A 14931-nucleotide genomic window follows, 5' to 3' on the forward strand; every position below is an offset into this window, starting at 1 on the left:
AGAGGATGTCTTGGATGAAACCGGTTTGGCCAGTGGTAAGGCGTGTAGGCAGCTGAAGTAGAGAGAGCTAAAGGTTATGAAGTTGAGGCAGTCAGGGAATAAAGAGGTTGAAGGCTGATGGGTTGTCCAAAGCACATTGCAGTCACCCAGAATGGGGAGAAACACTATGGGGTCAGGTGCCACCAGAAGAGAATGGAGGAGGTCTCACATGAAGGAAGGGCTTTATATTCAGGCAGAAGGGCGACAGTCTAAAAGTGGCTCTGGGGCACCCTGTGAATGCCTACCCCACTGACCCCAGCATACACCAATTGTGGGAAAATGAGACTCCTACACTGAAGAGGGCTTCCAAGTATTGGCGTCCTCAGGGTTGTGGTGTCCCCAGGGAAGAATGAGGTTTCCATTAAGGCAAAGAGGTAGACAAGTTCTATAAAGAGGCAGATGACATAAGCCAGCACTTCTCAGACTTTCATGCTGCACCGAATGAAGCCTTGGAGGCGTTTAATAAAATGCAGATTCTGGTCTGTAGGTCTGGGTTGGGCACTGGATGGAGATTTTGCATTTCTAACAGGCTCTCGGGTGACACTAGTGCTACTGGTCCAAGGATCACACTCTCCTACTCCGAGTGGCAAAAGAGTAGGCATTTTCATTTATCATTGTACAGGGGTTTCTGAGGGCACAGTGGAAATGTTTATGAAGGAAGACATCTGCAGGGGGACGAGTCCGTGGAGGGTAGAGCAGAACAGGGATGAGTGTAGAGGTGACTGGAAGGATGGTGATAGAGTGAATTAGCTGTCGTCACTTTTGGCATTGTTCCGGTAGACCTGGCCTTGTGGCATCTTGGCTTTGGTGCCTGAGATGGTGGTGTTCAGGTACAGTGTCTGTGACCAGATCTTGTAGGTTTCTAGCAGGGAACCTCTGATGGCTGTGTTGGCAGAGGGCTGGCACATGGGGGAGGAAGGACAGATACTAGGATGATTTCCAGGTGTCTAGGAAGTGTGATAGGAAGACGGTGATAAGTGAGGCCATGGGAATGAGACCACCCAGGGGCAATGTGCATGTAATGTGTAGAAGGACAACAGAAGATGGTCCAGGGTGGAACCACAGAAACAGGCCAAGAATTTAAGGGAAGGCAAGAGAGAAAGAAGAGATACAGAGGTAGGATATAATGGTGGCAGTGAAGCCAGAGGACAGTGTTTCACGAAGGGACTGCTCACCATTATCAAGAAAGATGAAAACTGAAGTGTTCACTGAGAGATAAAATTATTATTTTTCTATAATGTGTTTGTTTAGCAAACCCAAGGTAATCAAGTGAAAAACAATTCGAATGAACAATTGTTCAGTAAGGTAGCCAATTTCAAAATAAACATGCAGAAAGCCATAGACTTTTAAAAAATATGTTTTTATTGATTTCAGAGAGAGAGGAAGGGAAAGGGATAGAGAGAAAGAAACATCGATGAGAGAGAGGCATCGATCGGCTGCCTCCTGCATGCCCCCTACTGGGGATCGAGCCCGAAACCCGGGCATGTGCCCTGACTGGGAATCAAACCGGGGACCTCTTGGTTCATGGGTTGACACTCAACCACTGAGCCATGCCGGCCTGTCAAAAGCCATAAACTTTTCATCATCCAACAATAACCAATTAGAAAACATTACGGTTATGAAATCTTGGGTACTGCTAAAATTACTGTAGAGTGTTGCCAATGTTTGTACCTGAAGAAAATGCTAAACTTTAGTTAGAGTTTAGTGAAAGAGATGTGTGCTTTTTCCTGTCCAAATTCATGTTTAAGAATTCCTGCCCTAAAAAGTAAAAGATAAACAGTAGTGATGAGGAGGGGTATAGGAAGCTGGAGCTGGGTTTTGTAGTAGATGGAAGAGATCATAGTAAGCCAGGAAAGAACTAGTCAGAAGAAAACTCCCTTTCCTCCCTCATACCCTTGGAACTTGGGTGTGAAAGAAGTAGCAATTTCCAGTTGAGAAGGATATGAGAGAAGCAACGTGTTTGAGGAGACAGGTATTACTTAGGCAGGGGTAGGGAACCTTTTTTCTGCCAAGGGCCATTTGGATATTAATAACATAATTTGCGGGCCATACAAAATTATCAGTTTAAAAATTAGCCATGAAAAAAGCTCCTAGATTTATTGAATTTCAAGTCCTGCCTGTGGTTGCATTGGCAGGGCCAGATCAAATGATTTCGAGGGCCATATATGGCCCGTGGGCCAGACTTAGAGGAAGGAGGCATTTTGTGTCACCTATGGGAGTACAGTACAGGATTTTGTTTACCGTGGACTGGAGTCCATTGAGCACAACAGAGTGGGGTGGGAGAGATGGCCACTGTGGGAAGATGAGCCACTGGGGAACTGGGGTGGAAGCCTTACTCTATTCCAAATTCCATGCTGGACCCTGAGGAGACAAAGATGAGCCACTTATTTAGGATTAGATTGAACCAGATCCTGTTGGTTGGTGGGCTAGTTTGGCTGGTCTGATTCATACACCTCTTTAGAGACCCTTAGAGCCAGAGGCAGCAGCAGAAAAATAGGCCCAGGGTATTATTAGAGATTCGGGGGGGGGGGGGCTAAAAATGCACATTTTCTTTCCTTTTTTGATCCCTTTTATAGAGCAAAATACTGAAGTAAAAAAAAAGTTTTGTAATGGAGAAAAAAATGAATCATGCCACGATTAGATCATTCAAACCAGCCAATCATCCACAAACTAATCAGATAAGTCTAAGGGATGCACCCCCCACCCTGACTCCTAATTCTTCAGGAACCTTCTAAAGATCTCTTCAACCAAGAGCTTCTTTGATGCTATGACCCTTCAGAACAATGTTCGGCTCAGGGATCAAAGGAAGAAAGAAAGGACTATATTTTTAGATTTTTTTTCTGGGGCTCCAGAGGTACTCTGCACCTGAATCTCTCCTCTGCATGTACTTCCCAGAACCTAGGATTCTGTGATTCTTTCTTTAAAAGCTGTTTTCCCTTCTCTAAAAGGGGGATCGTTCAAAAATGCTCAGGTTGAGGGCTGCTGCAGGTAGGAGGCACTGGCTGGGTCCTGTTCCTCCTTTGATCAGGTCCCCTTCTGGCAGTGGCATCTGCAGACTCACTGCCCCCGGCCTCTTCTAGCCCCAGATGGAGAGGCAGCAGATAGACAGGGAGATGAGAACAGGCGGAGCTGAGGTGAAGCTGACCCAGGTAGAGCAGAAAGAGGCTCCCGGGGCTGCAGGAAAGGCTTGGGGGAGAGGTGAGAAGCTTCCTAGGACAGGGAGGAGCCAGGACTGTTTGTTGTCCATGAAGTCGTGGCCAGACCTGAGGGCCGCAGAGAGGGGCTGTGTGTGGTGGAGACTCAGTGAGCTCGGGTGTGTGGGTATACCTGTGAGGGCTGCGGTGGGGGGAGTATCTTTATCAAATTTTGCCCAAATAGATTTTTATTTATTTTATTTTTTGTTAATCCTCACTTGAGGATATTTTTTCCATTGCTTTCAGAGAGAGAGGAAAGAATGGAGGAAAGGAGGGGGGAGAGAGAGAGAGAGAGAGAGAGAAACATCAATGTGAGAGAGACGCATGGATTGGTTGCCTCTGGCACACGCCCCAATCAGGGGCAGGGAGTGAACCCAGGTACATGCCCTTGACCGGGAATTGAACCGAAGACCCTTTGCTACATGGGCCAACACTAACCACACCGGCCAGGGCTTGCCCAAGTAGATTTTAAAGCCACAACCTTGGAGGAAATGAGAACTGGAAAAATATCTGGACCTTAGGGGAGCCAAGTGAGAGCCTTGCAAGACTGAGTGGAACCCAGAGTGTTCTGACAGGATTCCCCAGCACTGGGGTCACAGAGAGGTCCTGGCCACCCCTGGGTATCTCGCACAGAGGGGATTTCTGGCATAATTGGAGGAAGTGGCCATTCAACTGGGCCCTGAGGTCTGGGAGGGCAGGGTTGGGAAGAGAAGAGAGAAATGGGCATTCCAGAGTAAAGGCGCATAGGTGGATGTAAGTTTGGCTCATGGGACCAAGGAGGTGACTAGCCGGATGGGATTGGAAGCACACTGAGGGGAGATGGAGAAATCCAGCTAGATGGGGAGAGTCAGATTACCAAGGACATTTTAAACTTCTACAAGGGACTGTATCAAACCCCCCATTTTTTTTGCCCTGGCCAGTGTGGCTCAGTGGTTAAAGCACTGGCCTGAACACGTGGGTTCCATTCCAGGTCAAGGGCACATACCTGGATTGCAGGTTTGATCCCCAACCCAGTTGGGATTTGTTTGGGAGGCATCCAGTCAATGTCTCTCTCACATTGATGTTTCTTTCCCTCTCCTCCCTCCCTTCCACTTTCTCTAAAAATCAATGGAAAAAATATCCTCGAGTGAGGGTTAACCAACCAACCATCCAACACACAAACAACAAAAAAACAAAACAAACAAAAACATTTTTGAAGTGGCTGGGCCGTTGCCCTACTCTCCCCTGCAGCTACAAGCCCATCGTGGAATTCATCGATGCCCAATTCGAAGCCTACCTGCAGGAGGAGCTGAAGATCCGCAGGGTCCTGCACACCTACCACGACTCCCGCATCCACGCCTGCTTGTACTTCATTGCCCCCACGGGCCATTCCCTGAAGTCTCTGGACCTAGTGACAATGAAGAAGCTGGATAGCAAGGTACGGAGCCAGGGGCAAGAGCAAGGGGAGGCCGGGCAAACTGGATCACTCTTACCGGTCTCGTGCGAAGTAGAGGCCAGCTTCCAGGAGAGGTTTTATGGCCTCTTCATTCTATCCTCCATTCCCCCTTCCTCCATAAGGATGGTGCTATAGATCCAGAACCTGTGCCCAGTACTCTGTTTTCCCAGCACGGGGTGCAGGTTTGCCCTGAGCCGTCTCTCTGGCCTGCTCCCTCCTGGGCACAAGGGTGCACGCAAGCAGGATAGCTGTCCTGGTCTCGGGGCGTGGGCTTTGGCAATGGAAAGGTGTTTTTACTTTGTCCCCTTGTTAACTGTACTAAAATCAAACATGCAAACTTGACTTTGAAAGTTCTTCTTGTTATTAATACTGATTTTTATAACGGCAGCTGACATCTGTTAAACTGTCATGTGTCACCATTGTGCTGACTGCTTCACGGATCATCTCATGGAATCCTCACACGAACCCTATGTGGCAAACACTGCCATTGGTCCCCATTTTACGGAGGAGAAAACTGAGGCTCTGAGAGGTTAAGTGACTTGCCCATTGTCATTAAGCTGGTTGTTGGCAGAGTCTAGATTCAAATTCAGATCTGTGGCATCTCCATACCCGAGAAAGATGGCCGTGGGAATCAGGCATGTCCTGCTTTAAGAGAAAATGAAAAATGCAAATCCCACTCCAGGTGTAAATTAGTGATTCGTCACGTTAAAGGATTATTTGCTGTACAAAAGAATTGACCATGGAATTCTTTGAAAAACCTAATTACTAGTACATTTCCCCCTAATATTTTATAGGTGCCTGGCACTGTGGTGAGCATTTTATATGCATTGTTTTATTTCACCTTTCTAGTTATTCAATGTGGTAGATACTGTTACTATTCCCATTTTACACATGAGGAAATGGAGGCACAGAGAGTCAAACATCTTGCTCAATGTTAGACAGCTTATAATGGGTCTGGGATTCAGGCTGAGCTCTTTCTGACTCCAAGGTGTTTTTTTTTGTTTGTTTTACAAAAATCTAATTTATATGCAGTTATTCAGTAGCATGGCCACTATAAAAACTGAATTTCAGCTATAATCAGAACAGAAGCAATTTTTCATTTTTCACAGCAATGAGCTCACCGCCCACGAGTAAAAGGCTGCTCTGGAAATGTGGCCATGCCTTGTGTGCCGCGTATAGGGCAGCAGAGAGCCACGGGCTAGTGGCCTGGTGAGTGGGCAGGTTAAGTAAGCAGCCTTTGGCATATGTCTATAGTGTGTGGGTGGAGATGTGATGAAAAGTGATGAAGCGAATTGGCTCTGCCTGCTCTTCCCCCCTTGGCAAGGGCTTTGGCCCCCAAGCCTCCCAGAAAAGACTTCAAGAGAGGTACCTCCAAGGTCCAGTCTTTCCCTGACCTTTCACCTGAAGCTCTGTGTGATACTAGTCTTTAGAGGTGCTCCTGAGGCAATGTGCAAAGGAGGCAGAATTTGTCTTCGAAGCCTAAAGCTCCCAAGCCCCCATTTCAGAGCTCTTCTCAGGGCCCCAGCACGAGCCATTGCCACCCCATTGGAGGCTGCTGGCAGGAATGACTGCTCTCCATGTGACCCTGAGCTTGGGCGCACTCTGTCTCACTAACCCATGTGCATTTCAAGTTTCTTTACCTTCCAGCACTAAAAGCCTTGTCCCTTCTTAAAGGAATTTCAGGGATCGGGGTTCAGGTGGCTTGAATTTGGAGGTGATATTAAACCTTCCTTCTGCTGTTTGAAATTGGGCGCTTATGCTTGCTTTCTTTATGCAGAAATGAACCCCGAGACTCAGGCGCATAACTCTTTTTGAATATGTCTCAGATCAGATTGGTAACTGAGAGGGTCTTCACCTAACTGGGTTGGTTCATAGGTGTTCGCTGCCAGAAGGAGGGCCAGGTGTGCATCTTCACTGAGCTCCGCCCTGCCATCCCCCTTGTGGGTCTCCATCACCCTGGCTGGGGCTGGCATGCACTGGATGGCCTGGGACAGTTTACTGTTAGCAAGAAGTGGCTAGCTCTCCCCTTGTCAACCACAGATTTCAAACTGTCATCTTTCTGCTGCAAATCACCAGAGCAGTGACCTTGATATTAAGCCATCACACAGCTTATCAATTTGGATCTGAGCTGGTAGACAGCTCATGGTTAAGACTGTGAACTTACGAATAAGGCTACATTTGGATTTGGATCCCAGTCCTGCTACTTACCTGCTCTGGGGCCTTGAACAAGTTGTTTAACCTCTCTATGCCTCAGTTTCTCATTGGTAAAATAGTGGTAATGATACCTCCTGAGAGGGTTATTGTCGGGATTGTGTAAATCCGTCTAAAGCACTCACTTCAGCAGCCAACACTTTGTAAGCACTCATTGTCATTGATTATATTATTTGGCTACAGAGGTGGCCAGTCCTAGACCATTGGGCTGAGCTGCTCTCTCTGGCAGCTGGTGAAAGTCCTAAACCGTGCTGCTCTCAGTTGCAGATTACCAACAATGTTCCCACTTTGCTCCCCGCTTCCCTAGGTGAACATCATCCCCATCATTGCCAAATCCGATGCCATTTCTAAGAGTGAGCTAACCAAGTTCAAAATCAAAATCACCAGTGAGCTTGTCAGCAACGGGGTCCAGATCTACCAGTTTCCTACAGATGACGAGTCAGTGGCAGAGATCAACGGAACCATGAATGTGAGTGGGAGCACAGGGTTTCAACGTGCTGGCCATGTGCTTATTGTTACTAATATTATTCCACCAAATTGCTGTCAGAGATCTTCACCATCTATTTTAGTGTAATCAGTTTATGGTTATCTGAGTCTCAGGTATTTTTTGAGAGAGAATCCAGAACGAGACAGCTCCTCTTTCCTAGCAGTGGCTCCTTCTAAGCCTCAGAGGTGCAGAGATTAATAGCCAGAGACTGAAGGAGGGAAAGGCTGACTCCAAGAAGAGTCTGGAGGGGGGGATTCAGACCTCTCCTTCCACCCTCCTCTTTAATGCTGCTCTGGTCTGAGCCAGGCAGCCCCCAAGGGACTCCTGGAGAGGTAAACATTCTTTGTCTCTGACCAAAACAATACCATGACAATTGATGCTGTGAAAGAAGAAAAGGCTAGCCCGGCTGGTGTGGCTCAGTGGTTGAGCATCAACCTATGAATCAGGAGATCTCAGTTCGATTCCCGGTCAGGGCACATGCCTGGGTTTTGGGCTCGATCCCCAGCAGGGGGCCTGCAGGAGGCAGCTGATCAATGATGACTCTCTCTTCATTGATGTTCTATGTCTCTCTCTCCCTCTCCCTTCATCTCTCTGAAACCAATGAAAAAAATATATATTTTAAGAAAGAAGAAAACGCTAAAAATGTTGACTGCTTTGGAGACTCAGGGATGATCTTTGCTCAGATAATCAGCCCTCTACCCCTGGGAGGAAAAATGATGTATAGTCTCCAGTTTTCCCGGTTACTAGAAAGATGTTTTTTCCTAAGTCTCAGCATTATGCCTTGGTTTATTAAGTGTCAATGAATTTGGAAAAAAGCAGCTTGCCATCTCGCCTCTCCTCCCCCACTCTCCCCTACTAGGGGGGTGAGTAATGAAGAAGGCAGACAGTCAAACATCGCCTCATGCTTCTTTACAATGTGTTGATGCTGTTGCTGTGAAATCTTCAATGTTATGATTTCAAGGAGACAGCTAATAGCTTGCAGAAAGCCTCTGCTTTGGGAACAGATTTCTTTTTTCTCTACTGAGAGGCATCAGTTTTTCCTAATGACATAATGCCTGGGTATGGCCAAACTCAGGAAAGCCTTGTAATAAAGGCCATTTTTAGAAACTTTCCTGCTGCCTCTGCCTGGTAAGTTATCATTAGAGCATCAGCTGCCACCTCCGATGAATTGGCCAACAAATTAGCATAGCAGGGCAGCAAGTTATTTTCTCTTCTGACTTCCTACTTATCAATACACCCGAGATATGTTTGTTATTAGAAGTCCCTCGTCGTCTTTGACAAATCTGACCCAAGAGGATGGCTGTGTGGATTGTGGTAGGTGGAGTTACACCTCTGACCAGTCATGAGGATTCAAATACAAATGAAAAGATTAGCGCTTACTTTCTCAAGAAGTCAGGATGTTTGAATGGAAACCAGGCTCTGTCGCAGTGAGAAAACCTGAAAGGGTGCTTAGCCTGCAGGAAAATGGGGGCCCAGAGAGAAGCGTCATCTGGTGTCACTGGCACTGATGTCTAGAAGCGCCTGTCACCTCAGCACATAGGGCCCCATAGATATCTTCAAACTTGGATTGCCTAAGTCACTGGGCAACTTTCAGGCTTGTGGTTTTGCTCTGCTAAGAATGGAGAGGGGCTTAGAGTTCTCAGAAATCTATCTCATGGTGTCACACAAAACTACATCTCACTACATTGTGGATCGGGACTGACAATCATTTTGGCTTCTCTCAGCTCAGCTCTGCCCTCCTGTTTGAACCTAGAGCAGGCACGGCCAAGGTTGGAAACTTCCTGTGCTGTGAAGCAACAGTTCTCAACCACACTGTTTGGACTATGAAGGTGTTTGGGGTCCTTTCTTTTTTATTTATTTATTTTTTTATAATTTTTTAAAAATATGTTTTATTGATTTCAGAGCAAGGAAGGGAGAAGGAGAGAGAGATAGAAACATCAATGATGAGAGCCATTGATCGGCTGCCTCCTGCACGCCCCCTACTGGGGATCGAGCCCACAACCCAGGCATGTGCCTGACTGGGAATCGAACCGTGACCTCCTGGTTCATAGGTCGACGCTCAACCACTGAGCTAAGCCAGTGGGACTGGGGTCCTTTCTTACAATTGTCCAAAGCTTGCCAGTATTTCACTTTGAAAAACTTTAAATATTTTTATTTTTTTTAAATTAAAATATAGTTGAGCCCGACCTGAATGGCTCAGTGATTGAGCGTCTACCTATGGACCTGGAGGTCACAGTTTGATTCCTAGTCAGGGCACATGCCCGGGTTGTGGGCTCAGTCCCCAGTGGGGGGCGTGCAGGAAGCAGCTGATCAATGACTGTCTCATCATTGATGTTTCTCTCTCTCTCTCTCCCTCTCCCTCTCTCTGAAATCAATAAAAACATATTTTTTAAAAAGTACAGTTGACGTACAATTTTATATTAATTTCAGGTATATAACATACACAGCAATTTGACGTATTCCTTATGATGTGATCACCTCCATAAGTTTAGTAACCATCTGTCACCATACAAAATTATTACAATAATATTATTTTTCTCGTGCTGTACATTACATTCCCATGACTCATTACTTTTTTTTTTTTTTTTTTTTAATAACTGGAGGTTTAGTGGATTTAGGGTTATCCCTATAACAACATCACTCAGCATCTGTTCCTTGGCGTTCCACCATGCTTTTCTGAGTTGGAAAGAAAGGGGTGGCTTCCAGCTAGTGTGCCTGGAATTGGGCATGCCTGTGGGAGGGGCGCATGCATGTGAACGCTATGGGTTATGTGTCTTGTGATGGGGGACAGGATGAGGAGTTGCTGCTATAAAATATATACATGGTATTGCTTAGCGTGCCCACCACCATTACAACTGTCAGAACTCCCCAGGGTCTTCGGACAAGCCGTGGTACACGAAGCTGCATCATCAGAGACCTGGGCTTGGGTGGTAGGAGGAATGGGTGCTGGTCTTTCAGTTCTGGATTTGACTCCAGCCCCACAGCCCCATCCACCCCAGCCAATTACCATGGGAACTGGATTGGAAGAAGTGAAAGAAGCCTCTTGTGGTAATGAGGTCTCAGCCTCCCCCTTGACCTATGGGTGGCTCTGGAAACCCTGATTTCAGATTGAGGGGGCAAGACAAGGGAGCGAGAGATCTTGTGGCATGCTGCTTTCAACCCCAGCTCTGACAACTCTCAAGGTTGTAGGCTTTCATACTAAAAATTGCTGTGTTGTTCAAATTCAGTGTTGTTCTTTGCGTGGCTCAAACCGTGGCCAAGGACCAGGAAATAGGCCCAGTTACTTTACTTGGCTCACTTGATTGGCCACCTGTGAGGTCTTAGGTTTGACCCCCATAAAGGCATTTGGTCACATGGGTGACCTATAGGGTCACAGGGAGACCCACAGGCACAAGCCTGTTCCTTCTCCTAAGGCAGCAGTGCCATTTCTGTTGTTTGCACACACTTTTGTGGGAATCACCAAGGGTTGACTTGAGTGTCAGGAAACGCTCTTGCTCAGTCGCCAGTAGGCGCCTGAAGTGGGGGTGAGCATAACCGGCGGCACGACCCAGAAATGCTGTCCACCCTGGGAGGAAGCCACTCCCAGTTGGGATATTGTCCGACAAGGAGAAAAGGGCCCTGACAGTCTGGATTTTACCTGGCTGAGGGGAACGATCATCTGCTCTCCCAAAGTGGAACCAGAATAGAATCATTCATGCCAATTGGAGCATCAAACACTTTCAGATGTGCCAAGAGGAATTTAAGGTAGACATGAGACAGGCAAGGTAGTGAATCTGGGACTAGACTCACAAGATGAAGCTTGAGGCTATCTCTTGGTAAAGTTTTCGGGGACTGGGGCATCTGACCTCTGGGGGCACCTCATCAGAGGTCTTCTGGGTGAGGGAGCTCCACGGACTCCCCTTAGGTGTCTGTAGCTGTTTTAGCAGCAGCACTCTCTTGCATCCATCAGAGTCTCCTCCCCGGGCCCACACATACCAAGTGTCACCCCTGGGAGTGTGATGGGTGTACCTTCTCTCTGCTCTTCAGTCCCTCAAGAGCAGCAGAAAGAGGGCCAGAGCCTGGCCCCAGGATTCCCTGCCCTTCAAGGTTAGCTGACTTCCAGCAAATGCCAGTTTAGTCAGGAGGCAGCGCGCAGGCGGCCCTGGGTGACTGGGGGAGGCTGGCATCCGAAGCGCTGAGAGTTAGGGACCCAGGCAACTCATTTAACCTTTCTGTTTGCCAACTCCCTCAAATCAACGTGTGGGGTTGGTAATAACTGCCCTGTGAGACTGTTGTGAGAATCCAGCGCAGTCCTCCTGGGAGCGCTGGGAAATGATATCCTTGCATATGCTTATCAGAACAGACTTGGATGCCAGTTGCAGAGGAGTGGGCCGTGGGAGGTCCCCGGAGCCCTGTGGAGCTGCCCGGGCGGGGGCTGCGCATTTTCGAAGGGGGAGGGGTAAAATAACAGCAGTTTAAAGAAGAGGGGAAACAAGTGACCCTGTTATTCTACTTAACAATGTCCTTTGGAGATAAAAAATCATAGGCCCAAGGGAATACTGACATTTTTTATTCTTTTATTCTCTTCTTGTTGGTTTTTTTTTTTCTTTCTCTTGAGCCTGGAGAAATACCTCCCACTTCACACAGCCTCCTCCATCACTTTCAGTTTCGAGCCTGGGATAAGCCCAGTGCTGTTTCTCTTTCTCACCTCCTCCCTCAGTCTAGCCCTCCGCCGTTGCTGCCCTTGGCTCTTTTGTATCCTGTGGTCAAAGCTTTGGGGTGTCTGCAGGAAGGACAGCATTTTCCCAGAAACTGTTTGGGGGTGGATTTGAGGCTCCCAACCTGTCTTGGGTTCCTCAGTGGGAATGAATTGTACCCAGATGACTCCCTGGCAGAGCCAGCTGGCAGAGGTCAGAAATATCTGGCCTTGGGCAGGGTTTTCGAGATTTCGGTGACTCCCTGATGCCCCATGTTTCCATGCCCGATGACCCCTCATTCATTCATTTCCCTACCAGGACTGATGAAACATTTCCCAACTCCATCCCTTGCCTACCTTCCATATCTGTAACCTTCTCCTTCCCTCTTTCCTTCTTTCCTATGTCCCCGTTTCAGCAGGGTGGGAAGGGGCGACCTGAGATGATACTCAGAGAGGATGAGGGAGAGCCACTCCAGCTGCGTGGCCAGGCAGCTCGGGAGATTAGCAGATGTCCTGGAGCTGAGCTCCCGATTAAGTCCTGGGTTTTTCCACTCTGAAGAACATTCTTGGGGTGCAGAGCTAGAAGAGAATGGACAGGAAGGATTAGCTGTGAGATCAGTGCACAGATTAAATAAACAGAAAACATTTCCCACAGGTTTCCCAGAATTGAACTGCCTCTTAAAATCTGACCCTGCATCCTAGCCAGTGTTGCTCAGTGGTTAGAGCATTGACCTGTGGACTGAAGGGTCCTGGGTTTGATCCCAGCCAAGGGTACGTACCTTGATTGCAGGCTAGTCCCCTGCCCTGGTCGGGGTGCGTGCAGGAAGCAACCAATCGATGTGTCTCTCTCACATCAGTGTATCTCCCTCCCACTCTCCCTTCCACACTCTCTGAAAAGCATTGGAAAAATATCCTTGGGTGAGGATTTAAAAAAAAAATCTGACCCTATACAACCAGTTCATCGTAGGGTTTCACCTCATCTGCTGCTCTAACCCTGCAATGGCTGAGGCAGACCAGCAGGGGTGGGCTTTAAAGTCAGGAAGATCTGGATTCCACCCCTTGCTGCTTGCTAGTAAGTCACTTAGCCCTTCTGGGCCTCAGTTTCCTCTTCTATAAAATGGGATAATAAAAATACCTACCTCATCCGGCTGGGCGTGGCTCAGCAGATGAGCATCGACCTAGGATCCAGGAGATTGCAGTTTGATTCCCAGTCAGAGCACATGCCCAGGTTGCAGGCTCGATCCCCGGTCAGGGGCATGCAGAAGGCAGCCAATCAATGACGACTCTCTCATCATTGATGTTTCAACTCTCTCTCCCTCTCCCTTCCTCTCTCTGAAATTGATAAAAATATATATTTTTTTAAAAAATCTACCTTAAGAACTTTTGTAAAAATTCAATGAGATAATGCAACGTAGAGCACCCAGTGTAGAGTACATAGAGTTGAGTGAATTGTTGCTGCTAATCTCAGTTCTGTAGCTACAATACTATTCCCATGATTGCTACTGCCTACTGTGTGAGGCCTGCTTTGACTTCCCACAAAGTTATCTGCTCCCTCCTTTGTGTTCTTCCAGCCCTTGAACCTCTGTTTGTAATCTGGACCTCACTGTGTTATCGTTGTTGGCATGTCTCTCCCCTCCCAGGCTGTGCACTCTCCATGGGCAGGCTCTGAACTTTTTTAATGTTGGATTCTTTTTAATGCCTAGCACATAGCAGGACTCAGTAAATATTTACAGAATGGAAGAAGGAGCCAATGGGTCAAAATATCTGCGATGGAGGCCTGTTTCTCCAAGCAGGCTAAGAAAGCTCCAGTGCACTTTTTACTTGTCCTCGTAAAGTCCTTTCAGGGAAAGCCCGGCTCAGAATCACCTGGTTTGTAAACAGTATTTATTCAGTGATTCCATTTGACCAGTGGTCACTAAGCACTTATAACCTGGTCAGCTCCCTGCAGAAGGGGCTCTTTCCCAGGCCCCACATGCCGACTGGGGGCAGCTGCCTCTTCTCTGACCCCCAGAGCCTTCATTCGCCACACCCTGCTCCTCATTAACCCCCACAAGCACCAAGCTCAGACCCCTGTTTATACTTGGTCTTTCTTTCCTCTCTACCATCCCCATGGCCTTGCCACTGCTATTCAAGGAGTATTTATGAAGCACCTACTATGTGCAGGGCACCAGAGGATACGTTTGAGCCCTTGCTCATATTCTGTCTTACATGATCTGGGGTATATATATCCAGCTTCCCCAACAAGATTGTAAGCTAGAGGGTGAGGGCATGTGTCTTCTACTTCTTTTGTGTCCCTTACAGCACCTGAGACAGAACCCAGCACAGTCATGGGCATGCGGATAAGTACTTATGGCTTGACTTCTAGGCTCAAGAGTTCAGTGTGAGCTCTTCCTCCAGGGAAAGACGAGAATGAGGAGCATACAGCTCAGCAGGGTGGTTTCGGTATATACCTATGTCCGGGGCTCTAGCACTCTGGGGAAGGGGGGGAGCAGTGATCCCAGTACCCCTGTTCCCTGTGAGCCTCTCAATCCACACGCAGCCACCCTCATCCCACTCAGCCACCTTCCAAGGCTTTTCCCCTCAGCAACTGTGAATACTGAAGAGCTAGCTAATCTGTGTATCTGTTTACAATTCTGCTGATTTTCTCTTTTTGTCTGCTCCCTATGCATCGGGGCCATGTCATTGTTACCTTTTATCGTGAATCTCTGGACATCAAAAGTCTGGACTAGGCCTTATCCCCAGGCAGCTCGAGAGCTTAAGAATTGCCTCTTGATGTGGACGATAGTGAGGGGCACTGCAGTGTGAGGGTCCTAAGCCCAGGAGATGAGCAGCAGTTGCATTGTGGGAGCTCCGCCCTTCCCCTGGAGTTCTGAGCTTCGTTTGCCTTCTG

At 47.7% G+C, this 14931-nt stretch overlaps 1 protein-coding gene across 6 annotated transcripts in view; it reads left to right on the forward strand.

Annotated features, from left to right (window-relative positions):
- Nucleotides 1-14931, forward strand: part of SEPTIN6 (septin 6) — a 61784-nt gene that overhangs the window by 29683 nt on the left and 17170 nt on the right. For all 6 annotated transcript variants that reach the window (XR_015716479.1, XM_016202693.2, XM_016202696.2 and 3 more), the window contains exons 4-5: nt 4464-4650; nt 7187-7348. Coding sequence is in view for 5 of the 6 variants with exons in the window: in XM_016202693.2 (XP_016058179.1) it covers nt 4464-4650; nt 7187-7348 (349 nt within the window). In the remaining variant the exon portion in view is untranslated. The remainder of the gene's footprint in view (nt 1-4463; nt 4651-7186; nt 7349-14931) is intronic.

This window comes from Miniopterus natalensis, chromosome X (assembly GCF_054644295.1).
Source record: "Miniopterus natalensis isolate mMinNat1 chromosome X, mMinNat1.hap1, whole genome shotgun sequence".
NCBI lineage: Eukaryota > Metazoa > Chordata > Mammalia > Chiroptera > Miniopteridae > Miniopterus > Miniopterus natalensis.